General features: G+C 41.9%; 1 protein-coding gene across 2 annotated transcripts in view; it reads left to right on the forward strand.

Annotated features, from left to right (window-relative positions):
• Positions 1–5,057: 5,057 nt before the first annotated feature.
• The window catches only part of pidd1 (p53-induced death domain protein 1), a 73,954-nt gene continuing 53,719 nt past the window's right edge, over positions 5,058–25,292 (forward strand). The window contains exons 1-5 of one of the 2 annotated variants that reach the window (XM_060838432.1): positions 5,058–5,581; positions 13,322–13,382; positions 16,931–17,273; positions 23,498–23,911; positions 24,947–25,150. In XM_060838432.1, the coding sequence (XP_060694415.1) occupies positions 17,030–17,273; positions 23,498–23,911; positions 24,947–25,150 (862 nt within the window). In that variant the 5' untranslated portion in view covers positions 5,058–5,581; positions 13,322–13,382; positions 16,931–17,029. The remainder of the gene's footprint in view (positions 5,582–13,321; positions 13,383–16,930; positions 17,274–23,497; positions 23,912–24,946; positions 25,151–25,292) is intronic. The other variant, XM_060838433.1, reaches the window with a different exon arrangement.

Below are 25,292 nucleotides of genomic sequence, written 5' to 3' on the forward strand. Positions count from 1 at the left end.
AGAGTGCTGAAACGTGCATTGATGAAGAATGTACTCGGTTTGACTGGTCCTTCGCTCTGAAAGCTCGTGTTCCAAATACACCTGTTGGACTATAACCTGCTATTGTGATTTTTTAAAAAAAACTTTGACTACCCCAGTCCAACACTGGCTCCTCCACATCATATAGCCATGGTGTCCCTGACAGTCACACATCCCATCGTATGTGGAGGCTCTGTGCAAACAAAGATATCATACACCAATACTTAACACAAAAATACATGAACGTGAGTATTTTTACCAGGAAAACTCTATTTAGGATTGGAAGGAAATCTGTAAAAGATGCAATTTGGCCATTATCTTAAGCTTACTTTCATTGTTTATGACCTGCTGTGAAGATTGTCTCAAGAGAAAGATTGAGAGCCACACGGTCTTCCAACACCTCAACTTTGCATGGAGGTTTTACCTACTGAACAAAAGGTTACATCTTGAACAATATGCCTTCCTTGAAATTAAACAGCTAACCTCATCAATACTCTTGTTTTGCTGAGACATGGTTAGATTTGTGAAATGAAATTTCTGTTATTACAATAGTAGACATTGTAGTTTACAACTTTCATTGTGACAGAAAGTAACAAAATTTAAGTTTACAAGGATGTTGCCAGGGTTGGAGGATTTGAGCTATAGCGAAAGGCTTAAGGGGCTGGGGCTGTTTTCCCTGGAGTGTCGAGGCTGAGGGGTGACCTTATAGAGGTTTACAAAATTGAGGGATATGGATAGGGTAAATAGGCAAAGTCTTTTCCCTGGTGTCAGGGAGTCCAGAACTAGAGGGCATAGGTTTAGGGTGAGAGGGGAAAGGTATAAAAGAGACCTACGGGGCAACCTTTTCACACAGAGTGGTACGTGTATGGAATGAGCTGCCAGAAGTAGTGGTCGAGGCTGGTACAATTGCAACATTTAAGAGGGGTATATGAATAGGAAGGGTTTGGAAGGAAAATGGGCCAGGTGCTGGCAGGTGGGATTAGATTGGGTTGGGATATCTGGTCAGTGTGGACGTGTTTCCATGCTATACATCTCTATGACTCTAAGTACCCCAAGTGCTGGCATGCATGGGTGTTCTGCATGGAGCTAATCACAGCCAGAACCATCCTGTCACCATGCCATGAATGCATTTGTTTTAGGAAAAAACAACAAAAGAGTTTTCAGAATTACTGTGGAAATATTCAAAATTTTGCGTTTGCCAACTTTGGGAGTTCAGTGCTCAGAAGTTCAATGTGATGTAAAAGGAAACACTAAGTTTAAACATATACATTACACTCACCAAAGTAACAAGGTGGGAAATCAGTTCACTTCTCCATCCTCCAAGTCCATAGCACCTGGAGTATTTCCTTGTGCAGGAGTCTGATGTGAGAATTGTGAACTACTCCTGCCAGTCCAACTGTTAAACCTGAAACTATAGGTTTTCAATGGTCAGTAGCAAGTCTGACCCACATTTTTGCCTGGTATCTTAATCTAACCATGACTCCACACGTTGTGCTGCAGAGTACAATTGATAATAAATGCCTCTAGCTTCCCTCCGGCCAAAGCCGGCATGTGCTATCAACTACAGTTGGTCTGCCTTTACAATTCATCTGCCGCTCCACAGAAGCAATGACAAATGGTTTACTCGGGTCCCGACAAGGTTAGGTACCATGTGACCTCCTGCACGTTCACTTAAGCAGTTTATTTACATAAAGACACAGTATCTTAACACTAGGTGAATAGGCACTGGTAATCCATGGCATTTTCAAGTTAGACAAATTTTAAGAATCAAGCAAATTTTATCTGCATTTTAAAAACATTTTCCTGCAGATTTTCGACAAAATTACAAACACCAAATAATAGCTTGTTTTGTAATATTGTAGCCAGTCAGCTGGATTGACAAGAAAGAATGTTGTGAGCAATTTATTGTTTAGTGATATAATGAGATGATTCAACTTCATATTGCTCACTATGATGATGAGCTCAATTAAAATGAAAATTAAAAAGAAAAAGGCCTACTTCTTTAAACTTCAATTCAAGTTTACAGAAACTAAAAGGCAAGTGTTCTGCCATTTCACCAGTATAGTTTCAACAGGCAGTTAGCTGCTGCATTAAATACGGTAGTAGTGTGGGATATCAAATGATAGCTTATCACTACAGAGGGCAAATAGTCCATAAACCTACTCAAGTAATGATGAACAGGTGCCGGTGGTGGACAAAGTTTAAAAATCAGAGTCTAGATTAGAGTGGTGCTGGAAAAACACAACAGGTCAGGCAGCATCCAAGGAGCAGGAAAATCAATGTTTCGGCAAAAGCCCTTCATCAGGAATGCCTGAAACGTTGATTTTCCTGCTTCTCGGATGCTGCCTGACCTGCTGTGCTTTTCCAGCACCACTCTAATCTAGACTCTGATTTTTAAACTTTGTCCACCCAAGTCCAACACTGGCACCTGTTCATCATTACTTGAGTAGGTTTATGGACTATTTGCCCTCGGTAGTGATAAGCTATCATTTGATATCCCACACTACTACTGTATTTAATGCAGCAGCTAACTGCCTGTTGAAACTATACTGGTGAAATGGCAGAACACTTGCCTTTTAGTTTCTGTAAACTTGAACTGAAGTTTAAAGAAGTAGGCCTTTCCAGCTTTTCCAGCACCACTCTAATCTAGACTCTGATCTCCAGCATTTGCAGTGCTCACTTTTGCAAAAGTTAAAAATCACAACACCAAGTTACAGTCCGAATGGTTTATTTGGAAGTACTAGCTTTTGGCGCACTGCTCATTTGGCAGGTAGCTGTGAAGCAGGATTATGAATTTGGTGTTTTATGATCCTGCTTCACAGCTCCCTGATGAAGGAGCAGTGCTCCGAAAGTTAATACTTCCAAATAAATCTGTTGGAGTATAAGCTGGTGTTGTGATTTTTAATCCTACGCAAGTAAGTTCTAGCCTTATTTTTAAAGGAAGAAAACTTGTTAGAAAGGATATATAATTGATGGATCAATATGACGACGGGTGTTCAGGAAGTTAAAAAAATTGACTTGTTTACAGTCTAGGTTGACAACATCTCACAAAAAGACATGTCTCAAGGTAGACTCATTGAACTTGAAACTAACTATTTCTCTCTCTCTCTTTCAGATGTTGCCAGACTTGCTGAGTTTCTCCAGCACACTTACACAACCAATTGCAAGTGTTGCATATGACATCTGGAGAGAAGGGCAGAGACATCATCTTTGAGCTATGGTTGCTGGTCTTGAAAACATGGCTTCATTTTCAAATATCAAAATGACTTGTCCATTTAGATATGAGCTGAGAAATGTGTTGCTGGAAAAGTGCAGCAGGTCAGGCAGCATCCAAGGAGTGGGAGAATCAACGTTTCAGGCATCAGCCCTTCTTCAGGAATGAGGAGGGTGTGCCGAGCAGGCTAAGATGAAAGGTAGGGAGGAGGGACTTGGGGGAGGGGCATTGGGAATGCAATAGGTGGAAGGAGGTCAAGGTGAGGGTGATAGGCCAGAGAGGGGGTGGGGGCGGAGAGGTCCCGAAAAGTCGATTCTCCTGTTCCTTGGATGCTGCCTGACCTGCTGCGTTTTTCCAGCAACACATTTTTCAGCTCTGATCTCCAGCCCTCACTTTCTCCCATTTAGGTCTGAACAAAGTTTGTTCTCTCCTCCATCCACCCTTCACCTCCCCCCCACCCCCCAAACAAACACATACACATCTTGGGATACAGTTTGCAAGCCAAGGTTAGCTTTCAGATAGTCATTACACCCAGATTTGGAATATCTGGCAATGCAGGTTCCTGTGTTCAGCTGGCTATGGAGTACTGCCTTCACATCCACCAATTGTCCACAGAAACTGTGTGATTAATTCAGGAAAGCTTTATGCATGCTGTCAATGCCAGATACGCAGTACTTTGCCAGAATCCCCATGTTGGGATTGGTAACTGATGTTACCAAATCCCAGAAAGCAAAGATTGAACATTCTAGTTGTTTAGTATGATTTATATAGGTAGTCCAAGGAGTGTGTCCATAAAGTAGTGATACAACAACCAATCACACTGATGAAGCTATACATTACCAAGTGCTAAATTACCATACATGTGTTCAATTTCTGCAAATTACTAGTAATTTTGTGTAACAAAAAAAGCCTTGAAAGATTGATTGTCCAATTTACAGCTTCAGAGATGCTAGAGTGATGAAATGGAGTCCTCTTACAATACACCTTAGTGAGTGGGTAGATGTAATGTCTTCTATGGTCTGGGACTCATGCTCACCATCACATAATTATTCCTCATCTTCCATTTGCTATGGCCCAAGATGTTGTGTTTTGAGTGAGTGCTGTCTACTGCTGGGACAGTTATGACATGCCTTTTAAAAGAACGATTTGGAGATGCCGATGTTGGACTGAAGTGTACAAAGTTAAAAATCACACAATACCAGGTTATCGTCCAACAGGTTTAATTGGAAGCACACTATCTTTTGGTGCGTCACTCCGAAAGCTAGTGTGCCTCCAAATAAACCTGTTGGACTATAACCTGGTGTTGTGATTTTTAAAAGAACACCGCCTGCTCCCCACAATGATGATTCTGCAGTAAATGACAGATGAATTAATGTGGAACAGCCCTGGGCGTCACCCAATTAGAGTGGGTTTACACCTTATCACTGCCTTCATGGCAGCGTATGTAACTACAAATCCACGATTTACAGCTGGTGGCTGCGTGAACGTGAGGCAGGGCTGCAATTACTCTCATTCCTAATGGCTTTTATCAGTTGAGAATATTATGCCAGCATATTGCTAAGGCAAACTTGTTACAAGTTTATTAATCAGTGAAACGCATATGCTAATGCTTATACTGCAACATGGAGTTCATTCGGCCCATAGTGTCCCTTCAGGCTAATACAAGCTATTCCGTTTAATCTACTCTTACAGCTGGTCATCCCTAACCCTGTCGCCAGTGCCGAACCCAAAGTGCACACGCAACCTACATAGCAATTCCAGAACGATCCGGTTTGGGTCTTTTGCTCGACGTACACAAATATAAAAGAAACAGATTTGCAAGAACTCTAGCTTGTTCAGGCGCCATTGGCTTAGGCAGTGGCGCGAGAACTTGTGTATCCTGGTCTGAAGGCTTGGTGCCTTACCATCTGTCAATCTGAGAGCGCTCAGGTGCAGTTCAAGGTAGAGAGAGTCCATTGCCTCAGACAGGGAAGCCCGATAATGAGAGGGTCGATGCTGGGGAGTCAGTGAAACCTTCAGTTCATCCACCCTGACCGGTGGAGAGAGCTCGGGAACAAAGGTGTGGAACGTTTGTAATGTCTTAACATTCTAGCGATGGAACGTCGGAAAGTTGCAACATTCTATCAACGGAACTTTGCAACATAGTAACTTCCATTTGTTGGGACACTGCCGTGAGGCGGGAAGAAATGAGTTCGCCGGCGCTTTCCAATAACTTGGTGAGACAGCAGTATAACCACATCCCGCAATCACCCGGACACTGCCATAACCCATCCGGAGCCGTTTCATTTTTGGAAGGCAAAACAAAACTTTCGACAAACCGCCCAGTTGCCACTGAGTCTTCCGCTCGATGTGAGTTTGTAAGCTGCTGTGCTGACAAGTCATGGGGGGAAAAAATCTCCACTTTCTTTTCCTCTTCGCCACTTCTTGATCCGCAACTTTTAAATAGGCCAAACGCTTCGGTCTGTTTTCAAAGGAGTTCGCGATTGAAGTGTGCATTTTAAAGCAATTGTAGTAATCTGTGCTAAAGTGTGCATAACTATTTCAGTGGAGTGTGAAGTATTACTGACTTCCGGAATGAAGACATTGAGAATTCTTTTTAGGGCTATTCTCCCCTGTTTAGAGTAAAGTAAGTTTTGTGGCGTTGGGGGCAGGGAATTAAAAGAAACTGGCTTAGTGTTAACTTGCATTAATATGGCGCCTTTAATGGAAACAATTCTTTCAGCTCTATGATAAAGCACGAGGAAAACACAAGAGATTACAGGGCGAAACGAAGCTCGGTTGAGGAGATTCTTTGTGACAATGAATGAACTTCCGCTTTTGTTGTGCGTAGGGACACTTCAAATTGACTATATTAATTGTAAAGTAATTAATGTAGAAAACGTAATTAAATAGGCAATAAGGTAACCAATTTTTACACTAATTGTTGATTTCGGCACCTTAATGTTCTTGGGTATTACTGGTGAACTTTCCATCTTTGCTAGCGTTGCTACCTGCTTTAAAAACTGACCTGACCTTCCGACCAGTATTCGTGCTGTCTATTTCTTTCTCGGTAATATCACCTAACTTCGTCCTTTCTTCGATTAATCTGTTGCTGAATCCCTCTTGTTTAACGTTTTTTTTAAAGAAACTGCAAATTTTGACTAATACCATAAACACCTGACTAGACTCAAGCTTGAGTTCAGTCAACACTCTGCTGCTATATTAATGCTGCATACGTATTAATATAAAGTTGTCAAAGTCCCAAAGGGCCACATTAGAGAGAAATGACTGGTGGCAACTTCATCTGAAGGTCGCCACACTTGAAACAAGGAGTGGTTGTCAAGGCAGGACCGTGAAGGTAATCTCAGCCACCGTGATAATGTGCTGTTGGCATCATTCTGCATCACAGCCAGCTGACCAATCCCCTTGCCTGCAGTTGATTCTAATGAGAGAACAACCTAATGCCTTAACATATATCATGTCTCATAAACGCATTATCCCTGCTATTAATCAACACATCATGCAAGTTGTATCTGAACTTTGTTGTGGACTCACTTTTATGATCTTTCCTCTCCCTATTTCCAAAATTTATTCCAGTCCCACAGGCCTCAACGATATCTGCACTCTGGTTTTGGCCTCTTGAATCTCCTGATTTTAATTATTCCACCAGTTTTCAGCTGCCAGATCCTAAGCTCTGGAATCTCTTCCTTTAAAGCTCCTTGCCTTTCTCCTTTAAGATGTTTCATAAAACCTACCTCTGTCAAGGAGCTTTAGGCCGTCTGCCCTAATATCACTTGTGTAGCTTGGGGTCAATGTTTGGTTTATAAAGTACCTGAGAAGTGCCTTGGTGTGTTTTATTACACAAACAGCACCATTATAAATACAAGTGGCTTCTGAAGTGGCAAATAGGAGCTTTGTTTTTACAAGTCATTGAAAAATTACCCTGATATTGAAGCAGTTCCTCAACGTTGCCCTGATGTACAAGCTCTTGATGATGTGCTCAAGTTCTAATGTAAGTAGATTTGTAGCTCGGGTGCTCGTTGTTGTGGTTCTGTTCGCCGAGCACCCGAGTTACAAATCTTCTCACAAACTTTGAACACCTACGTGTGCAACAAAAACTCCCAGCTCGGCGAACAGAACCACAACAGTTCTAATGTAAGGCATGTACCCTTGACAAAGAACAGTACAGGCCCTTCGGCCCTTGATATTGTGTTGATCTTTTATCCTACTCTAAGTTCAAACTTGCCATCGTACCCTTGGTTTTACTACCCTCCATGTGCCTATCCAAGGGTTGCTTCAATGTCCCTAATGTATCTGACTCTTCTACCACTGCTGGCAGTGCATTCCACCACTCTGTGAATAACCCACCTCTGACATCTCCCCTAAACCTTCCTCCAACCACCTTAAAATATGCCTCCTTGTAATAGCCATTTCTGTCCTGGCAAATAGTGTCTGACTATTCACTCTATCTATGTGTCTCATCATCTTATACACCTCTACCAAGTCGCCTCTCATCATTTTGTACACTGTTGTGAAACTTGAAAGGGTTCAGGACAGATTTACAAGCATGTTGCCAGGGTTGGAGGATTTGAGCTGTAGGGAGAGGCTGACTAGGCTGGGGCTGTTTTCCATGGAGTGCCGGATGCTGAGGGGTGACCTTATAGAGGTTTATAAAATCATGTGGGGCATGAATTGGATAAATAGACCAAGTCTTTTTCCTGGGGTGGGGAGTTCAGAACTAGAGGGCATTGCTTAGGGTGAGTGGGGAAAAATATACTAGGGGCAACTTTTTCACACAGAGGGTGGTACGTGTATGGAATGAACTGCCAGAGGAAGTGGTGGAGGCTGGTACAATTGCAACATTCAAAAGGCATCTTGATGAGTATATGAATAGGAAGGGTTTAGAGGATATGGTCCAATTGCTGGCAAATGGGACTAGATTATGTTGGGATATCTGGTCGGCATGGACGAGTTGGACCGAAGGGTCTATTTCCGTACATCACTGTGATTCTATGACTGTATCAAGTCGTGCCTCATCCTTTGTTCCAAGACCTTCTACTTCAGATAATGTATCTTCAAGCTAACACTGAATAGTAATCTTTTTTTTAAAGCAACTAGGTTCCACACAGTAGGTCTGAAATAGCCAAAGGTTCTGCTACCACTGATGGGGAAATGAAAAACAGTTAGACCAAAATCTGGATCTTAGCGAGAAATGATTTGAGGCTGAAACGGATGCAGAAGTACAAGAGGAGAATTTTTTTTTCAGTTGATGAAACGGGTAGTATTGTTGGTTAACTAGGTCGAACTTAACTGTGATTAGGACAGGGTACGTGCACAGTATTTGCCACATTTTGGAGATTAGGTGATAATGTTGTGGTTGGGCTGACACCATTTAACTGATGCCAGTTTCCTATCCCTACTCATCCCTTTTGTACCAGGGATATCCTGTTTGTCTGTACCTTAAATCTCTGCGATGCAGCCCTTTCACTTCCTTGAATGACCATGTTGTTTCTGCACTTTGTCTTTGAGAGTCTATACTAGGTTACAACTCTGCCTGCTAGTTAGTCTGCTGTGGTTCTGTTCTACAAAATCAGTTGGTTTACAGTAATGTCTGTTTCATAACTTGTAATATGTTTTACTATTCTCAATAAACTGACCTACAGATGTAGGGTCGAGAGTGTGGTGCTGGAAAAGCACAACAGGTCAGGCAGCTTCTGAGGAGTAGGAGAATCGGCATTTGGGCATAAGCTCTTCATCAGAAATGAGGCTTGTGGGCTGGGGGGTGGTGGGGGTGCTGAGAGATGGATGGGGAAGTTGGGCGGAAGGTAGCTGAGAATGTGATAGGTAGATGAAGGTCTCAAACTCGGACAAGTCAAGAGGGCAGTGCCATCACCTTTCCCATCTAATCGCTCCACACTCTGTCTGGACCTATCACCTCCTCTTCCAAGGTGGAATATGACCGAAGATGTAGTCAGTCCCTGACAGGCAATTGATCATTGGTCTATAACCATTAATATGACAGACCAGACCCCATCTTCTGCCACCTGTCTCTGCCTGTCTTTGATTAAATGTTCTTCCACTAAATATCTGCTTTGCGTTCTCTTGCTTTCTCCATTGAAAGGATGCCATATTGCAGGACCTTGAGTCTTCAGACTGCCAGCTTTTATTTTTGTGGAATTATGTGGGACATTTCTTGTTTAGTCTTCATTGGGTCTCCTCTCTTGCCTCTTTTTCCAATAGATTGTATTGTTTCTGCTTCATGGTCTTTCCCAAAACTAAAACTTGCATTAACTTTACCTCCAAATTTTACCTTTTCCCTACTTCCATCCATCACTAATGCTTCTCACTCTTTTGTCCGTTTCTGCGACTTGGTGCTGACCAATATCCACCATTAGCCCATTTACACCAACTGTTAGCTTGATTATACTTCTTTCCCAAAACAGCTCTTACAGTAGCCCATCTTTTGATTAGACAATGATCATGGAGTGCAACAGTAGCAGATTATATCCGTGGCTCCAACTATTTTTAGATAATGGGATCTGCTCATAATTCTTTTGCTGCTATCTACAGTCTTTCTAGACCTATCTTTTATTAAGAAAGAACATCAAAGGACAAAATAGATAGAGGTTCAAAAAGTGAGTAATGAAATAAACTTGCAAAACGTATCAAAATTCCGAAGATAATTTTTACTATTATCCTTGGAAAAGAGAATGGTCGGGAGCATCCTTGGAAATTGATAGGGTGCCATTGTCAATAAAACATGAAATGAAAGAAATGTGGAATAACAGAAATTACATATTCATTTTCCAGCTCTGACCAAGATTACAGATTTCAATCAGCTGTTGTTTCTTTCTCCACAGTTGCTTCCTGATCTGGTTGATATTTCCAATGTTTTATGTTTCCAGTATCTTCAGGATTTTGTCTTTGCTAGTAGGGAGGATTTTGTTTTGAAATCCCTTTGTTACCCGATCCCTCATTTTCTAGACAGTCATCGAGTTGTACACCACGGAAACAGACCCTATAGCCCCACTCGTCCATGCTGATCAGATATCCTAAATTAATTTAGTCCCATTTGCGAGCACTTGGCCCGTATCCCCCTCAGCCTTTCCTATTCATGTCCCCATGCAGATGCCTTTTAAATGTTGCAATTGTACCAGCCTCTACCACTTCCTCTGGCAGCTCATTCCATACACGTACCACCCACTGCATGAAAAAGTTGCCCCTTTTTAAATCTTTTCCCCCTCACCGTAAACCAAGGCCCCGTAGTTCTGGACTCCCCCATCCCAGGGAAAAGACCTTGCCTATTTACCCTAACCATGCCCCTAATGATTTTATAAGCTTCTATAAGGTCACCCCCACCTGTCTTCCGACGCTCCAGTGAAAACAGCGTCTTTGATCTTTTCCAGCATGATTTCTGTACTTCTCCAGATCAGACCTCTTGCTTAACTCTGATTTTCATCCATCTGGTGCTACTGGATGAATCTAAAGGTGTCTTGGGCCTAAGCTCTGAATTCTCTCCCAAACCCTTTGACCTTACTTTCTGCCCTTAAAGTTCTGCCTAAAATCGATCTCTCAGGGCAACCAATTTCAAATATAAACAGGAGGTTCTGGAGAAATTAAGCAAGTCTGATCCCATCTGTGGAGAGAGAAACAGCATTAATGTGGGTGATCTTTGGACAAACTGGTTTTAGTTTTGGCACTCATTTCAGTTCTGAAAGATAATTTTTCAGAAAACCCAATGTTACCGTTGATTCTCCCTGCATAGATGTTGCCACATCTACTGAGTTTCTATAGCAGCACTTTGTTTTTGTTTCAGATCCCTGGCTTCCACTTTGCTTCTAATCTCTCTGTATTTGGCTTATTTTCAAGTCCCCATAAAATGCTTTTGCCATTTTGACACATAGTACTATATACTGGAAATGAAAATTGTTGTAGAGTGGTGAGGAAGGTTGCAGAGGTGGATACAAGTGATTGTTCGTGGTCATGGATAGGAGGCAGGTTGTAAAGGTTTGAATGTGCCAAGATGGCTAATGCTGTAACTGTACCTGTACCTGAGAGTGGCTGGGAAGGGGAATGAAGCTGATGGCATGTGAATGATGACTGAAGGCAGTGTCTTTGAACTGTTATTGAGCCAGAGAATGTTATAATCAGCGCAAGATTTTAAGTTGACTAATCAATGTGACAGAAGTGAAGCGATGAGGGTCTCTGAGATGTGAAGGGATACAGCGAGTTCCATAAAAACATATCATTTACCAGCAGTGTTTTATTTGTGTTTGATAAACTGAATAGTGCAATTGCAAATTTGTATTTTAAGTTTTTTGTTTTATTAATCACATTGAGGGATGTCAGTGCTGTGAAACAGAATATCTTCCATTTCACAGATTCACTTCCAGATTTGAGCATTGCCTTTACTTCATTACCTTTGCACTATCAGACAGCTTGCCCATCCTCCCGCCCTGCATAATGGTAGCATTCTGTAACCTAAGTTTGAGGAAGTCTCCAGCCTTTTTTTCCAGTCCATAACCACTGGACTTCATTCTCCTCCTCAGTCAATTGCAGGTTGTACCAGAGTGCCTATATTTTAGCTGTGTTTTTGCCTCCTTAACCTCTTGTCAAAGGTCACTGACCTTCAGTAAAGCAACATAAGCTTTCACTCACAATTGGTTTTAAATCAAGGTCATAGAGTCATAGAGATGTACAGTACAGAAACAGACCCTTCAGTCCAACTCGTCCATGCTGACCAGATATCCCAACTCCATCTAGTCCCATCTGCCAGCATCGTGTATGACCCATCTCCAGGGTGGGTGGGAATTGAACTCAGATTTTTGGGCTCAGACGTAGAGACACTACTGCCGCACCCCAAGACCCTAAGCTTGCCCTTGTGTATGGCCTTTAATGTAAACAAGAGGACGATCTGCCAAAACCACACTAACAACTGTTCAGCATAATAAAACTGCAAGGGAAACTTCTTGAACAGAAAACAATTAATGAAGAAATTAGTTTTGATTGAGAAAATAAGGGTTAGTTATTGAAACTCACCTCAATTAGGTGTTTAGATAGGGTTGACCATGAGAACCTTTTTCCACGTATGGAATCAGATATTACGAGGGGGCATAGCTTTAAATTAAGGGATGGTAGGTATAGGACAGATGTTAGGGGTAGATTCTTTACTCAGCGAGTCGTGAGTTCATGGAATGCCCTGCCAGTAACAGTGGTGGACTCTCCCTCTTTATGGGCATTTAAACGGGCATTGGATAGGCATATGGAGGGAAGTGGGCTAGTGTAGGTTAGGTGGGCTTGGATCGGCGCAACATCGAGGGCCGAAGGGCCTGTACTGCGCTGTATTTTTCTATGTTCAATTCTTTATGGAAAATGCACTGGATTAACTTAAAATTCATTGCAGTATTGGAGAGGGTTGATCAGGAGAATATAATAATGTTGTATATAAACTTTCCACAGCATTTCAGAAAGCATTGCATAATAGACTTGTCAACAAATTTACAAACTGTGACATTAACGGACTGAGGCAGCATGTCTATAAAACTTTTAAGTTACAGAAAGCAGTGTACATGCTTATTTTTCAAACTGGAGAGTGATTTTTCAATGGTGCCCCTCAGGATTTCTATTATAATAACTGATTTTTTTTTTCATGTACATTCACGACCTGGACATGGATATACAGCGTATAATTTCAAAGGGTGGGAGGTTATAGGGGTCTGAGCAACATGGACTTTGGCAGAATTAGACAAGAAGGATGAGGATGAGGCCCATTTTGACATCACCTATGTTTTTAACTGGTAGTGTGGTGAGAATTGTGAAGAAATTAATTATGGTCAGATCATTTAGGAGTGAAAATTTAAAGTAAGTAGTTATGCTAGAAGTTAGTGGAAGGTCTGACCACTGTGTTAAGTTCTGGAGTTGTTTTCTTTAAAGTAGTGAAGAATTGGGGTGATCGGATAGAGATGTTCAAAGTCATGAAAAACTCAGATCATTGAGGATGGTCAGGTCTGTGGGACAATGTGGAATAATTGAGTGAATGTAAGGACAATCTCATGGACAGGATGAGTTTGATTATCCATCTTAACATCTACTTATGCTCTTTGGTTTCAGATTCTGTTTGATAATGTTCCTGTGAAGCATCTTGGGATCCCCTTGATGGATCTATGCAAATGTAAGTTCCTGTTATTACAGCTGTTGCTTGCTATTTTTGATTAATTATAATTTTTTTTTGCATTTGGTGGTTGAGGTTGACTAGGAGCTGGAATGATAAGTCCAAATTCAATGCATAAGATACTCTTACAGCCAGATGCCAGAGGGGATTTTCATCCTATTATATGTCAGCCTTGGTTCATGCCATCACTTTCCAAGGTACGTTCCCTCTCCAGAGACAGAACTGCAACGGTATTGATTGCCACTTGTCTGAAGTACTGAGTGAGTGTTATGGTATACAGGTGGACTACATTAAGAGCACTTTACCTGAATACAGATTTTTAAAAATAGTTGGTTTCAAGGTACATGTAGAAGGAAATTAGTGTTATCTTATTGCCATTTTGTAAACAATAATGCAGAATGGCCATGTTGAGGACCTGAATATCAAAGAATTTTTGATTTTAAGAAGGACAGGCAGACAGAAAAATGGGATGCAGTTGTGCTGGTAATAAAACTGATGGTGCTGGTTCTGGACTGGGGTGGACAACATTAAAAATCACACAACACCAGGTCACAAGTCCAACAGGTTTATTTGGAAGTACAAGCTTTTGGAGTGCTGCTCCTTCGTTAGGTAGCTAACCTAGTGTTGGGTAATAAAGATGGGATTGGGATAAAGGCATATAACGTTATTACCATTTATGGATTTGGGCGTTTAGAACAAAAGCAGATACATTTCTAAGACATCAGGTTGGCATTTGGAAAAGTGACTAAATACAGAAATTTTTAAAAAGCCTATGATTTAGTCTATGCCTAGTCAGATACCTGTGTGATAAATGATGAAAGATTTCTACAGCTGAGTTTAAGACACACCGGCAATGATCAGAGGACACTGGTGGTTTAGTTCAAGTTCAGTTCATAGGAATCAGGCTTGTGTTTCATACGAGGAGAAGAATCGGGTTTTAGTTGAAGACAGCAGTCACACCCTGGCAGAAGTGTTTTAGTTTTGTCAAGTTTCCAGCTGTAAGAGTTTGCAGAGAAGTTTTCCACTGATCAGAATTGAAAAGAGATTTTGGGGATCAGAACTGGAAGAACCTTTTAAAACTGTTTCAGCAGTCCCTGACGAAGACTTGAAAGAGTGGGTTAAGAAATTAAAGCTTTAAGATTTTTCTGGGATTGAGTATCTGAAAACATTATTGCTTGGAGGAAGGATATATTTGTGTTTTACTATTTATATTAATGTCTTTTTTTAAATTGACCTATGTATACATTTAAATAGCTTTACTTTTCTCCTTTTGTTAAATAAACTTGTGTGTAGTCTTACATTAGTAACCAGTTATAAAGGATGGGATAAAAGGACAGTTGGATAATAATGATCAGATTAGGTATAGTCAACATGGATTTGTGAATGGGAAATTATGTGTAGAGCTCATGGAATTTTTGTAAGGGTACTACCAACATAATTTATAAAGAGGAGTTGATGGATGAAATACAGTTAGATTTTCAAAAAGGTTTTGAAAATGTCCTGACAGGAGATTGGCTAGCAAATGTGAAGTACATGGGAGAGGGATTATATTCTGGCATGGATTAAGAATTGGTTAACCGGCAGAAATCAAATGGTTCATTTTCCTTTTGGTTGGTTCGTAAGGTGCTACAAGGATCAGCACTTGTACCCCAGCTGTTAACAATCTGTGTCAATTATTTGGATGTGAGGACTAAACATAATATTTCCAGGTTTTCAGAAGACACAAAGTTCATGTACTGTCAGGAAGATGCATAGTGGCTTCAAGAGAATTTGAAGAAACCGCTAATAGACAAGAAGATGCCAGATAGAATATGATGTTAAAAAAATCGTGAGTCATCCACTTTGGTAGGAAGAACAAATTTGCAGGGTATTCCCTCAGTGGTAAGAGGTTGGGAAATGTCGATGTACAAATGGACTTGGACGTTTTGGAATAAATCACTGAAGGCTAGGACGTGGTGCCACAAGGTGTTGGGAAGGCTAATGGAGTGTTGATCTTTATTACAAGAGGATACAGGAGTAGCAAGGTCTTGCTGCAATTGTTTGGAGCCTTCGTTATATTGCACATAGAGAGGTGTGCACAGATTTGGTCCCCTTGCCTTAGAAAGGAGATTGCTGTTGAGGGAATTTATCATACAGTCACCAGACTTGTTCTTGTGATAGCAGGACTGTCCTATGAATAGATAGGAGAAACAGAGCCTGCATTCTTTTTGGTTTCAAAGATTCAGAAGTGACCTATTGAAACCTGCAAAATGTTTGAAGGGCTAGACAGGGTAGATGCGTGTGAGATGTTGGCTCTAATTGGGGACTAGAGAACCAAGAGACACCATTTCTAAAGTGGAGATGCCACTTAGGACAGTAATGAGAAGAATTCTTTTTTAAATCCAGAGGATTGTGAATCTTTGAAAATCTGTCCTGCAGAGGACTATGAAAGCTGAGCTATTTATGCTTAAAGTAAAATTTCTAAATGTAAAGGGTTGGGTGGAGCGGAAAAAGGCATTGAAGAGGATGATCAGCCATGATCAAATTGCAGGGTGGAGCAGGCTCAGTAGACTGAATGATCTGCCACTCCTCCCTTTTTGTTATTTATTCCTATTGGCACAAGTCAACACCTGTGACAGCTCCTTCCAAACAGTAAACTCCTACCACCGAGAAAGACAAGGACGTAGTTACTAAGAATACTAACCACACGCTACCTGCAAGTTTCCCTCCAAGCCACAGATCATGCTGAAATGGAGCTATATTCTTGTTCCTTCATTGTCATTGTCACAAAATTCTAGAACTACTCCTTTGACAGGGTGTGCCTACATCACATGGACTGCAGTGGTTCATGAATGCAGTTTTCACCAGCTTTTCAGAGGAATTTAGGGGTGTGTGCTAAATGCTGACCTAGCTAGCAATGCTCAACTCCCATGAGAGGATGAAAAAGTCTCCTGAGTGGCCTGTCCAATACATATCCCTTAGATAATAACTAAACCAGATGATCTGGCCGTTTATTTAATTGCAGCTTGGAGATCTTGCCTGTATGCAATGTGGCTGCCAGATTTCCCAAATTGCTGCAATGGCTACATTTCACATGTCCTTTTTTATTTGAACCTGCTTTGTGCGAATCCAACATAAAAATAAATTTCTCCTTGTCAGCACACACCGTGCCTTTTCATATACATCAGGTGAGTCACAGAGTCATACAGCAGAGAAACAGGCCCTTTGGCCCAACCAGTCCATGCCAATGTAGTTTCCTAAATTGAACTAGTCCCACTTGCCCATATCCCGCTTAACCTTTCCTATCAAAGTATCTGTCCAAATGTCTTTTTAATGCTGTAATTGTACCTACGAAGTGAAGTGAATTTTATTATTTCCTCACTGAATAACCTGTCCGCATCTCCCCATGAACAAGTTACTGGAAAGCTATGGACCGTCCTCCAGTGTGGATTAGCCCTTTCAATTTGGAGAACAAACTAGAGAACGTACGTAATATAATTTTTTTTGCCCTAGCTTGAAGTACCACAAATGTATTAATTTTCAGCTCTCTCGTTTTGCCAATTATTTAGGCTGCAGCCCATTCTCAAGGGAGAAATCTTGTGAAAAACACCTGATGTCTAACCGACATGTTGGAACATGCATCTCTCAAAGCTGAGCGATGGTAAAAGATGGCTGAATCGATGCCTGGGGAAGCCGGCAATATTGGCAATGCAGATGTGCACTTGGCAGATAACCGATTGAATTTAGATGTATTCCCGAACAGCACCGTCCGATTTTCGGTATTGTACAAAACACGCAAAGCAGAGGTGCAACAGGTCGAGTTTCTGCGTCTAAACTGCAATGAAGAGCAAATTGATTCATCACTTGCCATCATTCCTGAACTAAGGCGACTGAAATCACTTGTACTTAAAGGTAATATCAGTAGATTCAGTGAGATAGTTGTACAAATACATGCCCATCACTCGCACTTCCCTTTCTGATTAATTATAAATAAGTAATTATTTTTAATTTTTTTGAAGTGGCATATTATGTGATTTTCTTCAAGTAATTATGTTTTTTTTAAACTGAAGTTAGACCCTAATTTGCTGCATGTTAGATATTTTTCATAGCTGAGTACCATATGAAATGTAGAAATCTGGGACCCTGAATTGCACCAAGCTTTTACGAATTTAAATTGTTTTTCCTTTTCAATTTGCAAAGTATTATTGCTCACATTGAGCCTTATATTTTGAACAGCGATTGAATATTTCAGAATTAATTTGAATAACTGAATCGTGAAATATTCTTGAGATTATTTAGAGTTGATGACCTGTTTGTATATGACGATGTAACTCCTATGGTTTCCTGTCACGCATGATAGAATTTGATTTGATTTGATATCTTTCAGTTTTAAAGGATGGGAGGGAACTTTGTGAAGCATTGTAGAAGCAAGCACCTTAGAACATGTTTACTAACCTACTGGCTTTGTTGTTACAGTCCTCTGGATAGCTATCATTGTATTCCAGTATGCTCAGATTTAGAACAATGTGGGGAGATGTGAGTTTATGTACTTTGGCAGGAAGAACAGAGGAGTTGAATATTACTTAAATGAAGAAAGACTGTAGAAATCTGAGGAAGTGAAGGATTTGGGAGTTTTCATCCAGGATTCACAAAGCAACTATAAGTTCAATGGGTAATAGGGAAAGCTAATGGAATCACATACAGAAATTGCTGGAAAAGCTCAGCAGGTCTGACAGCATATGTAGAAAGAAATCAGAGTTAACGTTTCAGGTGGGGTGTGTTTTTGTTACTGATTTCCAACATATGCAGTTCTTTCGCTTTTATTATGCAAATAAGACATTGGCCTTTTTATTTCGTAGGGAATGGAGTATAAAATTAGGGAGGATTTGTTCATCCCAGGCAACAGCTACAATACTGTGAACAGTGTTGGGTCACCTATCTAAGGAAATATATACTGGAAACTGAACTTTCTCTGCACTAGACTGGTACTAGGTGTGGGAAACAGTCTTATGTGGTGAGGTTGAGCCTGTACCCGTTGGAATATAGAAGAACAAAGCAACTTTATTTTTAAGCTAAGAGAGTCTCATGGGACTTGACAGGGTAGACGCAGAAAGTTTGGCTCATGTTGCCAGGATTGGAGCTACAGGGAGAGGTTGAACAGGCTGGGGATGTTTTCCTTGGAGCGTTGGAGGCTGAGGGGTGACCTCATAGAGGTTTATAAAATCATGAGGGGCATGGATAGAATAAATAGATAAGGTCTTTTCCCTGGGATGGGAGAGTCCAGGGCATAGGTTTATGGTGAGAGGGGAAAGATATAAAAGGGACCTAAGGGCACTTTTTTCATGCAGAGGATGGTACATGTATGGAATGAGCTGCCAGAGAATGTGGTGGAGGCTGGTACAATAACAACATTTTAAAAGGCATTTGGATGGGTATATGAATAGGAAGGGTTTAGAGGGATAGAACATTGATGTTGTGCCTACCTGTGGAATCAATCTATCCTACACTATTCCATTTTCATCCATATGTTTATTCAATGACCATTTAAATGCCCTTAAAGTTGGAGAGTCTACAACTGTTGCAGATAGGGCGTTCCAAGCCCCTACTACTCTGAGTAAAGAAGCTACCTCTGATATCACTCCTCAATTTAAAGCGATGTCTCCTCATGCTAGCCATCACCATCTGAGGAAAAAGCTCTCACTGTCCACCCACTGTCTCACCCTCGATGATCTCATCTGTCTCAATTAAGTCACCTCTCAACCTTCTCTCTAATGAAAACAGCCTCAGCCTTTCCTTGTAAGACCGTCCCTTCATACCAAGCAACATCCTAGGAAATCACCTCTGAACCCTTTCCAATGCTTCCATATCATTGCTATAATGTGGTGACCAGAACTATACGCAGTACTCCCAAGTGCGGCCGCCCCAAAGTTTTGTACAGCTGCAGCACGACCTCATGGTTCCCAAACTCAATCCCTCGACCAATAAAACCTAGCACACAGTATGCCTTTTTAACAAGCCTATCAACCTGGGTGGCAACTTTCAGGGATCTATGTACATGGACACCAAGATCTCTCTGCTCATTTGCACTGCCAAGAATCTTACCATTAGTCCAGTACTCTTTATTACTGTTGCTCTTTCCAAAGTGAATCATCTCACACTTTTCCACATTAAACTCCATTTGCTACTTCTCAACCCAGCTCTGTAGCTATCTCTGACTCTCTGTAACCTGCAACATTCTTCGGCAATATCCACAACTCCACTGACCTTAGTGTCACCCGCAAATTTTCTAATCCATCCTTCCACACCCTCATCCAGGTAATTTATAAACTGCCAAACAGCATTGGACCCAAAACAGATCCTTGTGGTGCACCACTCGTAACTGAACTCTAGGGTGAATATTTCCCATTTCCCATCACCCACCACCCTGTCGTCTTCCAGCTAACCAATTTCTGATCTAAATCACCCTCAATCCCATGCCTCTGTATTTTGTGCAATAACCCACCATGGGGAACCTTATCAAACCCCTTGCTGAAATCCATATACACCACATCAACCCTCATCCACCTGTTTGGTCACCTCAAAGAACTCAATAAGGTTTGAGAGGCACGACCTGCCCTTCACAAAACTGTGTTGACTATCCCTAATTTACTTACTCCTCTCCAGATGATTATAAATCCTATCTCTCGATACCTTTGCCAACATTTTGCCCACGACCGAAGTAAGGCTCACAGGTCTATAATTTCCAGTGTTGTCTCTACTCCCCTTCTCGAAGGAGGGAACAACGTTTGCTATCCTTCAGTCTTCTTGCACTATTCCTGTAGACAATGACGATGTAAAGATCAAAGCCAAAGGCTCTGCATTCTCCTCCCTAGCTTCCCAGAGAATCCTAGGATAAATCCCATCTGGCCCAGGGGTCATATCTATTATCACACTTTCCAGAATTGCTAACACCATCTCCTTGTGAACCTCAATCCCATCTAGTGTAGTAGCCTGTATCTCCGTATTCTCCTCAAAACAATGTCTTTTCCAGCGTGAACACTGAAAAATATTCATTTAGTGCTTCTCCGCACACAATTTCCCACTACTGTCCTTGATTGGCCCTAATCTTACACTTGTCATTCTTTTGTTCCTGATATACCTATAGAAAGCTTTATGGTTTTCCTTGATCCTATATACCAATGACTTCTCATGTCCCCTCCTGGCTGTTCTTAGCTCTCTCTTTAGGTCTTTCCTGGCTAACTTGTAACTCTCAAACACCCCAACTCAGCCTTCACGTCTCATCCTAATGTAAGTCGCCGCCTTCCTCTTGACAAGACTTCTTTCGTAAACCATGGCTCCGTTATTTGACCACTTCCTCCCTGCCTGACAGATACATACTTATCAAGGACATGCAGTAGCTGTTCCTTAAACAAGCTCCACATTCCAATTGTGCCCATTCCCTGCTGTTTTCTTCTCCATCCTAAACATCCTAATTCTTGCCTCATTGCATCATAATTACCTTTCTCCAGGCTATAACTCTTGCCCTGTGGTATACACCTATCCTTTTCCATAGCTAAGGTAAACATAGCCGAATTGTGGTCACTATCACCAAAGTGCTCACCTACCTCTAAATCTAACACCTGGCTGGTTTCATTACCCAGTACCAAATCTAATGTGGCCTCTCCCCTTGTTGGCCTGTCTACATACTGTGTCAGGAAACCCTCCTGCACACATTAGACAAAAACTGATACATCTAAAGTACTTGAACTATAGTATTTCCAGTCAATATTTGGAAAGTTAAAGTCCCACATAACAACTACCCCGTTACTCTCGCTCCAGAATCCTCTTTGCTATCCTTTCCACAACATCTCTGGAACTAGTCAGAGGCATATAGAAAACTCGCAACAGGGTGATCCCTCCTTTCCTGTTTCTAACCTCAGCCCATGCTACCTCAGTTGACCGGTCCTCAAATGTCCTTTCTGCTACCATAATGTGTCCTTGATTAACAATGCAGACCTCCCCCTCTTTTACCATCTTCTCTTTTCCTACTGAATCATTTAAATCCTGGAATCTGCAATAACCATTTCTGTCCCTGCTCTATCCATGTATCCAAAAATGGCCACAACATTCGAAGTCCCAGGTACCAACCCATGCTGCAAGTTCACCCACCTCATTCTGGATACTCCTGGTGTTGAAGTAGACACATGTCAAACCACCTTTCTGCTTGTCGGTGCACTCTTGTGCCTTGAAACCATATTTCTGACCTCATTACTCTCAACCTCCTGGACACTGGAACTACAATTTGGGCTCCCATCCCCCTGCTGAATTAATTTAAACTCTCCCGAAGAGAATCTGCAAACTCCCTCCTCCAGGATATTAGAACCCCTCTGGTTCAGGTGAAGACCATCCTGTTTGTAGAGGTCCCACCTACCCCAGAAAGAGCCCCAATTATCCAGGTATCCAAAACCCTCCCTCCTGCACCATCCCTGCAGCCACGTGTTCAACTCCCCTCTTTCTCTATTCCTTGCCTCAGCATGTGGCACGGGTAACAAACCAGAGGTAACAACTCTGTTTGTTCTAGCTCCAAGCTTCCACCCTTGTTCCCTGAATTTCTGCCATAAATCCCCGTCTTTTTTTTAACCTGCGTCGTTGGTGCCTATGTGGACCAAGACTTGGGGCTGTGCCCCCTCTCCCTCAAGGATCCCCAAAAACACGAACTGGAACATCATGAACCCTGGCACCTGGGAGGCAACACACCAACTGTGAGTTTCTCTCATTCCCACTGAGCCTTCTATCTGTCCCCATAACTATGGAGTCCCCAGTGACTAAAGCTCTGCTCCTCTCCCCGCTTCCCTTCTGAGCAACAAGGACAGACTCTGTACCTGAGACCTGTAGCCCATGGCCCACCCCTGATCAGTCATGCCCCCCAACTGTATCCAAAACGGTATACTTGTTGTTGAGGGAAACGGTCACAGAGGATCCCTGCACTGCCTGCTGGTTCCCTTTCTGTCCCCTGACTGTAACCCATCTGCCTCTTTCTTGTACCTGAGGTGTGACTACCTCCCTGTAACTTCTCTCAATAACCCCCTCCACTTCCCGATTGATCCAAAGTTCATTCAGCTCCAGTTCCCTAACGCGGTATTCGAGGAGCTGGAGTTGAGTGCACTTGCTGTAGAGGAAGTCAGCAGGGCCATGACTGGAGACCCCTACCTCCCACATTCTGCAGAAGGAACATGCAACTGCCCTAATCTCCATTCCCATTATTCTAAATTCCCAAAGAGATTATTGAAAAATAAAGAATAAAAAAAGCTAGTTACCTTACCAATCTGGTGCACAGAACTATTTTGTTTTTGCTTGGAGGAGAGGGTGGGAATCACTACCTAAGTTGTGTTTGGGTAACATAACCACCCAAATATATTACTTCACTTACTCAGCAGTCCCGTGTCCCTTCCTGCTCAGCGTGTGCTCCACCTATTCATGAGGTAAGTTTTTAAATCACTGACTCGCCTTCCCAGCAACCTCTCTCCCTCTCTCCTCGTTGCTCCCGAGAAATGGAAGTCTGACCTCCTAGGCAAGTCCCTTTTTAAGTGGGAAACTTACCTCCTGGCAGCCCTGCTCCTCTCTCCCTCCTCGCTGCTCCTGAAAAATGGATGTGGGCCAATTGCTGGCAAATGGGACGAGATTTGTTTAAGATATCTGGTTGGCATGGATGAGTTGGACCAAAGGGTCTGTTTCCGTACTGTACATCTCTATGACTCTTGTGGATAAGTCTTAGACCAAAGGGCATAATCTCAGAATACAGGGTTCTGCATTTAAGACAGAGCTGAGGAGGAATTTCCTCTCCTCTCTAGGAGTAGTGAACGTGTAGAATTTTACCTTTACCACAGAGGGCTATTGAGGCTGGGTCATTATGTATATTCATGGCTGAGATAGACTGATAGTTTTTTTTTATTCAGTCAGGGAATCGAGGGCTATGAGGGTGGACAAGTAGGAAAGTGGAGTTGGGGATTATCAGATCAGCCATGATCTCGTTGAATAGCAGAGGAGATTCGATGGAATGAATGGCCTACTTCAGCTCCTAGTTTTATGGTCTTATCTGAAAATCCCAGAGTGTCTTGTTGAATCTGACACATTGCATTGTGCCTGGCATTCACTAGGTGGCCATCTCAAGGATGAATACGGAGCGGGTCAGCGTGGTCTGCTGGCAACTCTGCCTGTGGAGTTCAGGCATCTCCAGCACTTGACCCATTTGGATTTGAGCTTCAACAGCTTCACTTCTGTTCCTGAATGTGTGACTGAGTTGAAGGAGCTAACTGTGCTTCTCCTGTCCCATAACAAGCTGGCCACACTGCCCGAGAGCATTGGCAAGCTGGCAAAACTGACCTTCCTTTCTCTGATGAAAAATCAGCTGAGAGAGTTGCCTGGGAGCATCCGTGAACTTGTGGCACTGCAGAGAGCAAATCTATCTGAAAATGAACTGGAACAGCTTCCTGATGAGATTGGAAACCTCCCAAACTGTGCACAATTAGACCTTTCGGGCAATAGACTTACAACTATACCATCTTCACTTGGTGAGTTTAGTTGTGAAACGGTTGTAATCACTGGAATAGCAATATGATTTAAGTTTAGAAATTGCTCATTATAGAAGATATACTGAGGGTTATTAGAACATAGAAAAGTACAGCAGAGAACAGGCCCTTTAGCCCACGATGTTGTGCCGAGGTTTAATCCTAATGTAAAATATAATAACTTAACCTACTCACCCCTCAACTCACTGCTATCCATGTGCGTGTCCAGCAGTTGCTTAAATGTTCCCAATGACTCTGCTTCCACCACCACAGCTGGCAATGCATTCCATGCATTCACAACTCTGTGTAAAGAACCTACCTCTGACATCTCCTTTATACCTTCCTCCTAATATCTTCAAACTATGACTCCTCGTACCAGTCAATCCTATCCAGGGGAAAAGTCTCTGGCTATTGACTCTATCTATTCTGCTCATTATCTTGTATACCTCGATCAGGTCTCCTCTCTTCCTCCTTCTCTCCAGAGAGAAAGGTCTGAGCTTATTCAACCTTTTTTCAAAAGGCAAACCCTCCAGTCCAGGCAGCATCCTGGTAAACCTTCTTTGCACCCTCTCCAAAGCCTCTGTATCTTTCATATTGTTATGAACATCTGAAAAGATAAAGTGTCAAATACTTTTAATTTCACGTGATAATGGTAATATCCCAGCATATTTAATCTGTTTAATCATGTCCATACTAGAGCATGTTTGTACCCAATATGGTTCAAGAGAAAATAGAAATGGAAAATTAATGTTCTGATCAGAGGGTTTACATATAAAATAACAATCAAGAGCACTTAAATCATTACTGTGAAGCTCTATTAATGCTTATTAGCCTGTAATAAACTCACGACAATCTCATACTATTGGCGAACTTTCACCAGTCTTTCATTGCTTCAAAACTTTGTACATATGTTTTAACTTTGAGTATGTTGGTATTGTAATATGATGTAATGTTAGCTGCTGCTGCTTTGCGATCGAATGACAACACCTTTTTAAACAGCAGTTATAAATGACACAAAGCTTTATGCCCTGCACACAGCAAACCTGAAGTCTCTTGAAGAATTGTATCTACACAGCAACCAACTTGTAACCGTCCCAACCTCCCTCGCTCATCTTCCCAAACTGTCTAGACTTGACCTGCAAAACAACAGCCTGCGCTTTGTACCTGCAGAGATCCAGACTTTACCCTATGTGAATTTAAAGGGCAATCCAATAGGGGAGGCTGAGTCCCCGAATATTAAAGGTAATGAATCGAGAGTTTGTATTTCATTTCACCAGCTGTGGTTTTGTATCTTGGTGAAAGTTTTTGTACTTTTTAAGCAAGACTTCTTTTGTTTTTAGCTTCACTGAATACTGTGAGCAGTGAAAGCTGTTCTGTGTTTTGC

This window comes from Hemiscyllium ocellatum, chromosome 18, assembly GCF_020745735.1.
Source record: "Hemiscyllium ocellatum isolate sHemOce1 chromosome 18, sHemOce1.pat.X.cur, whole genome shotgun sequence".
Lineage (NCBI taxonomy): Eukaryota > Metazoa > Chordata > Chondrichthyes > Orectolobiformes > Hemiscylliidae > Hemiscyllium > Hemiscyllium ocellatum.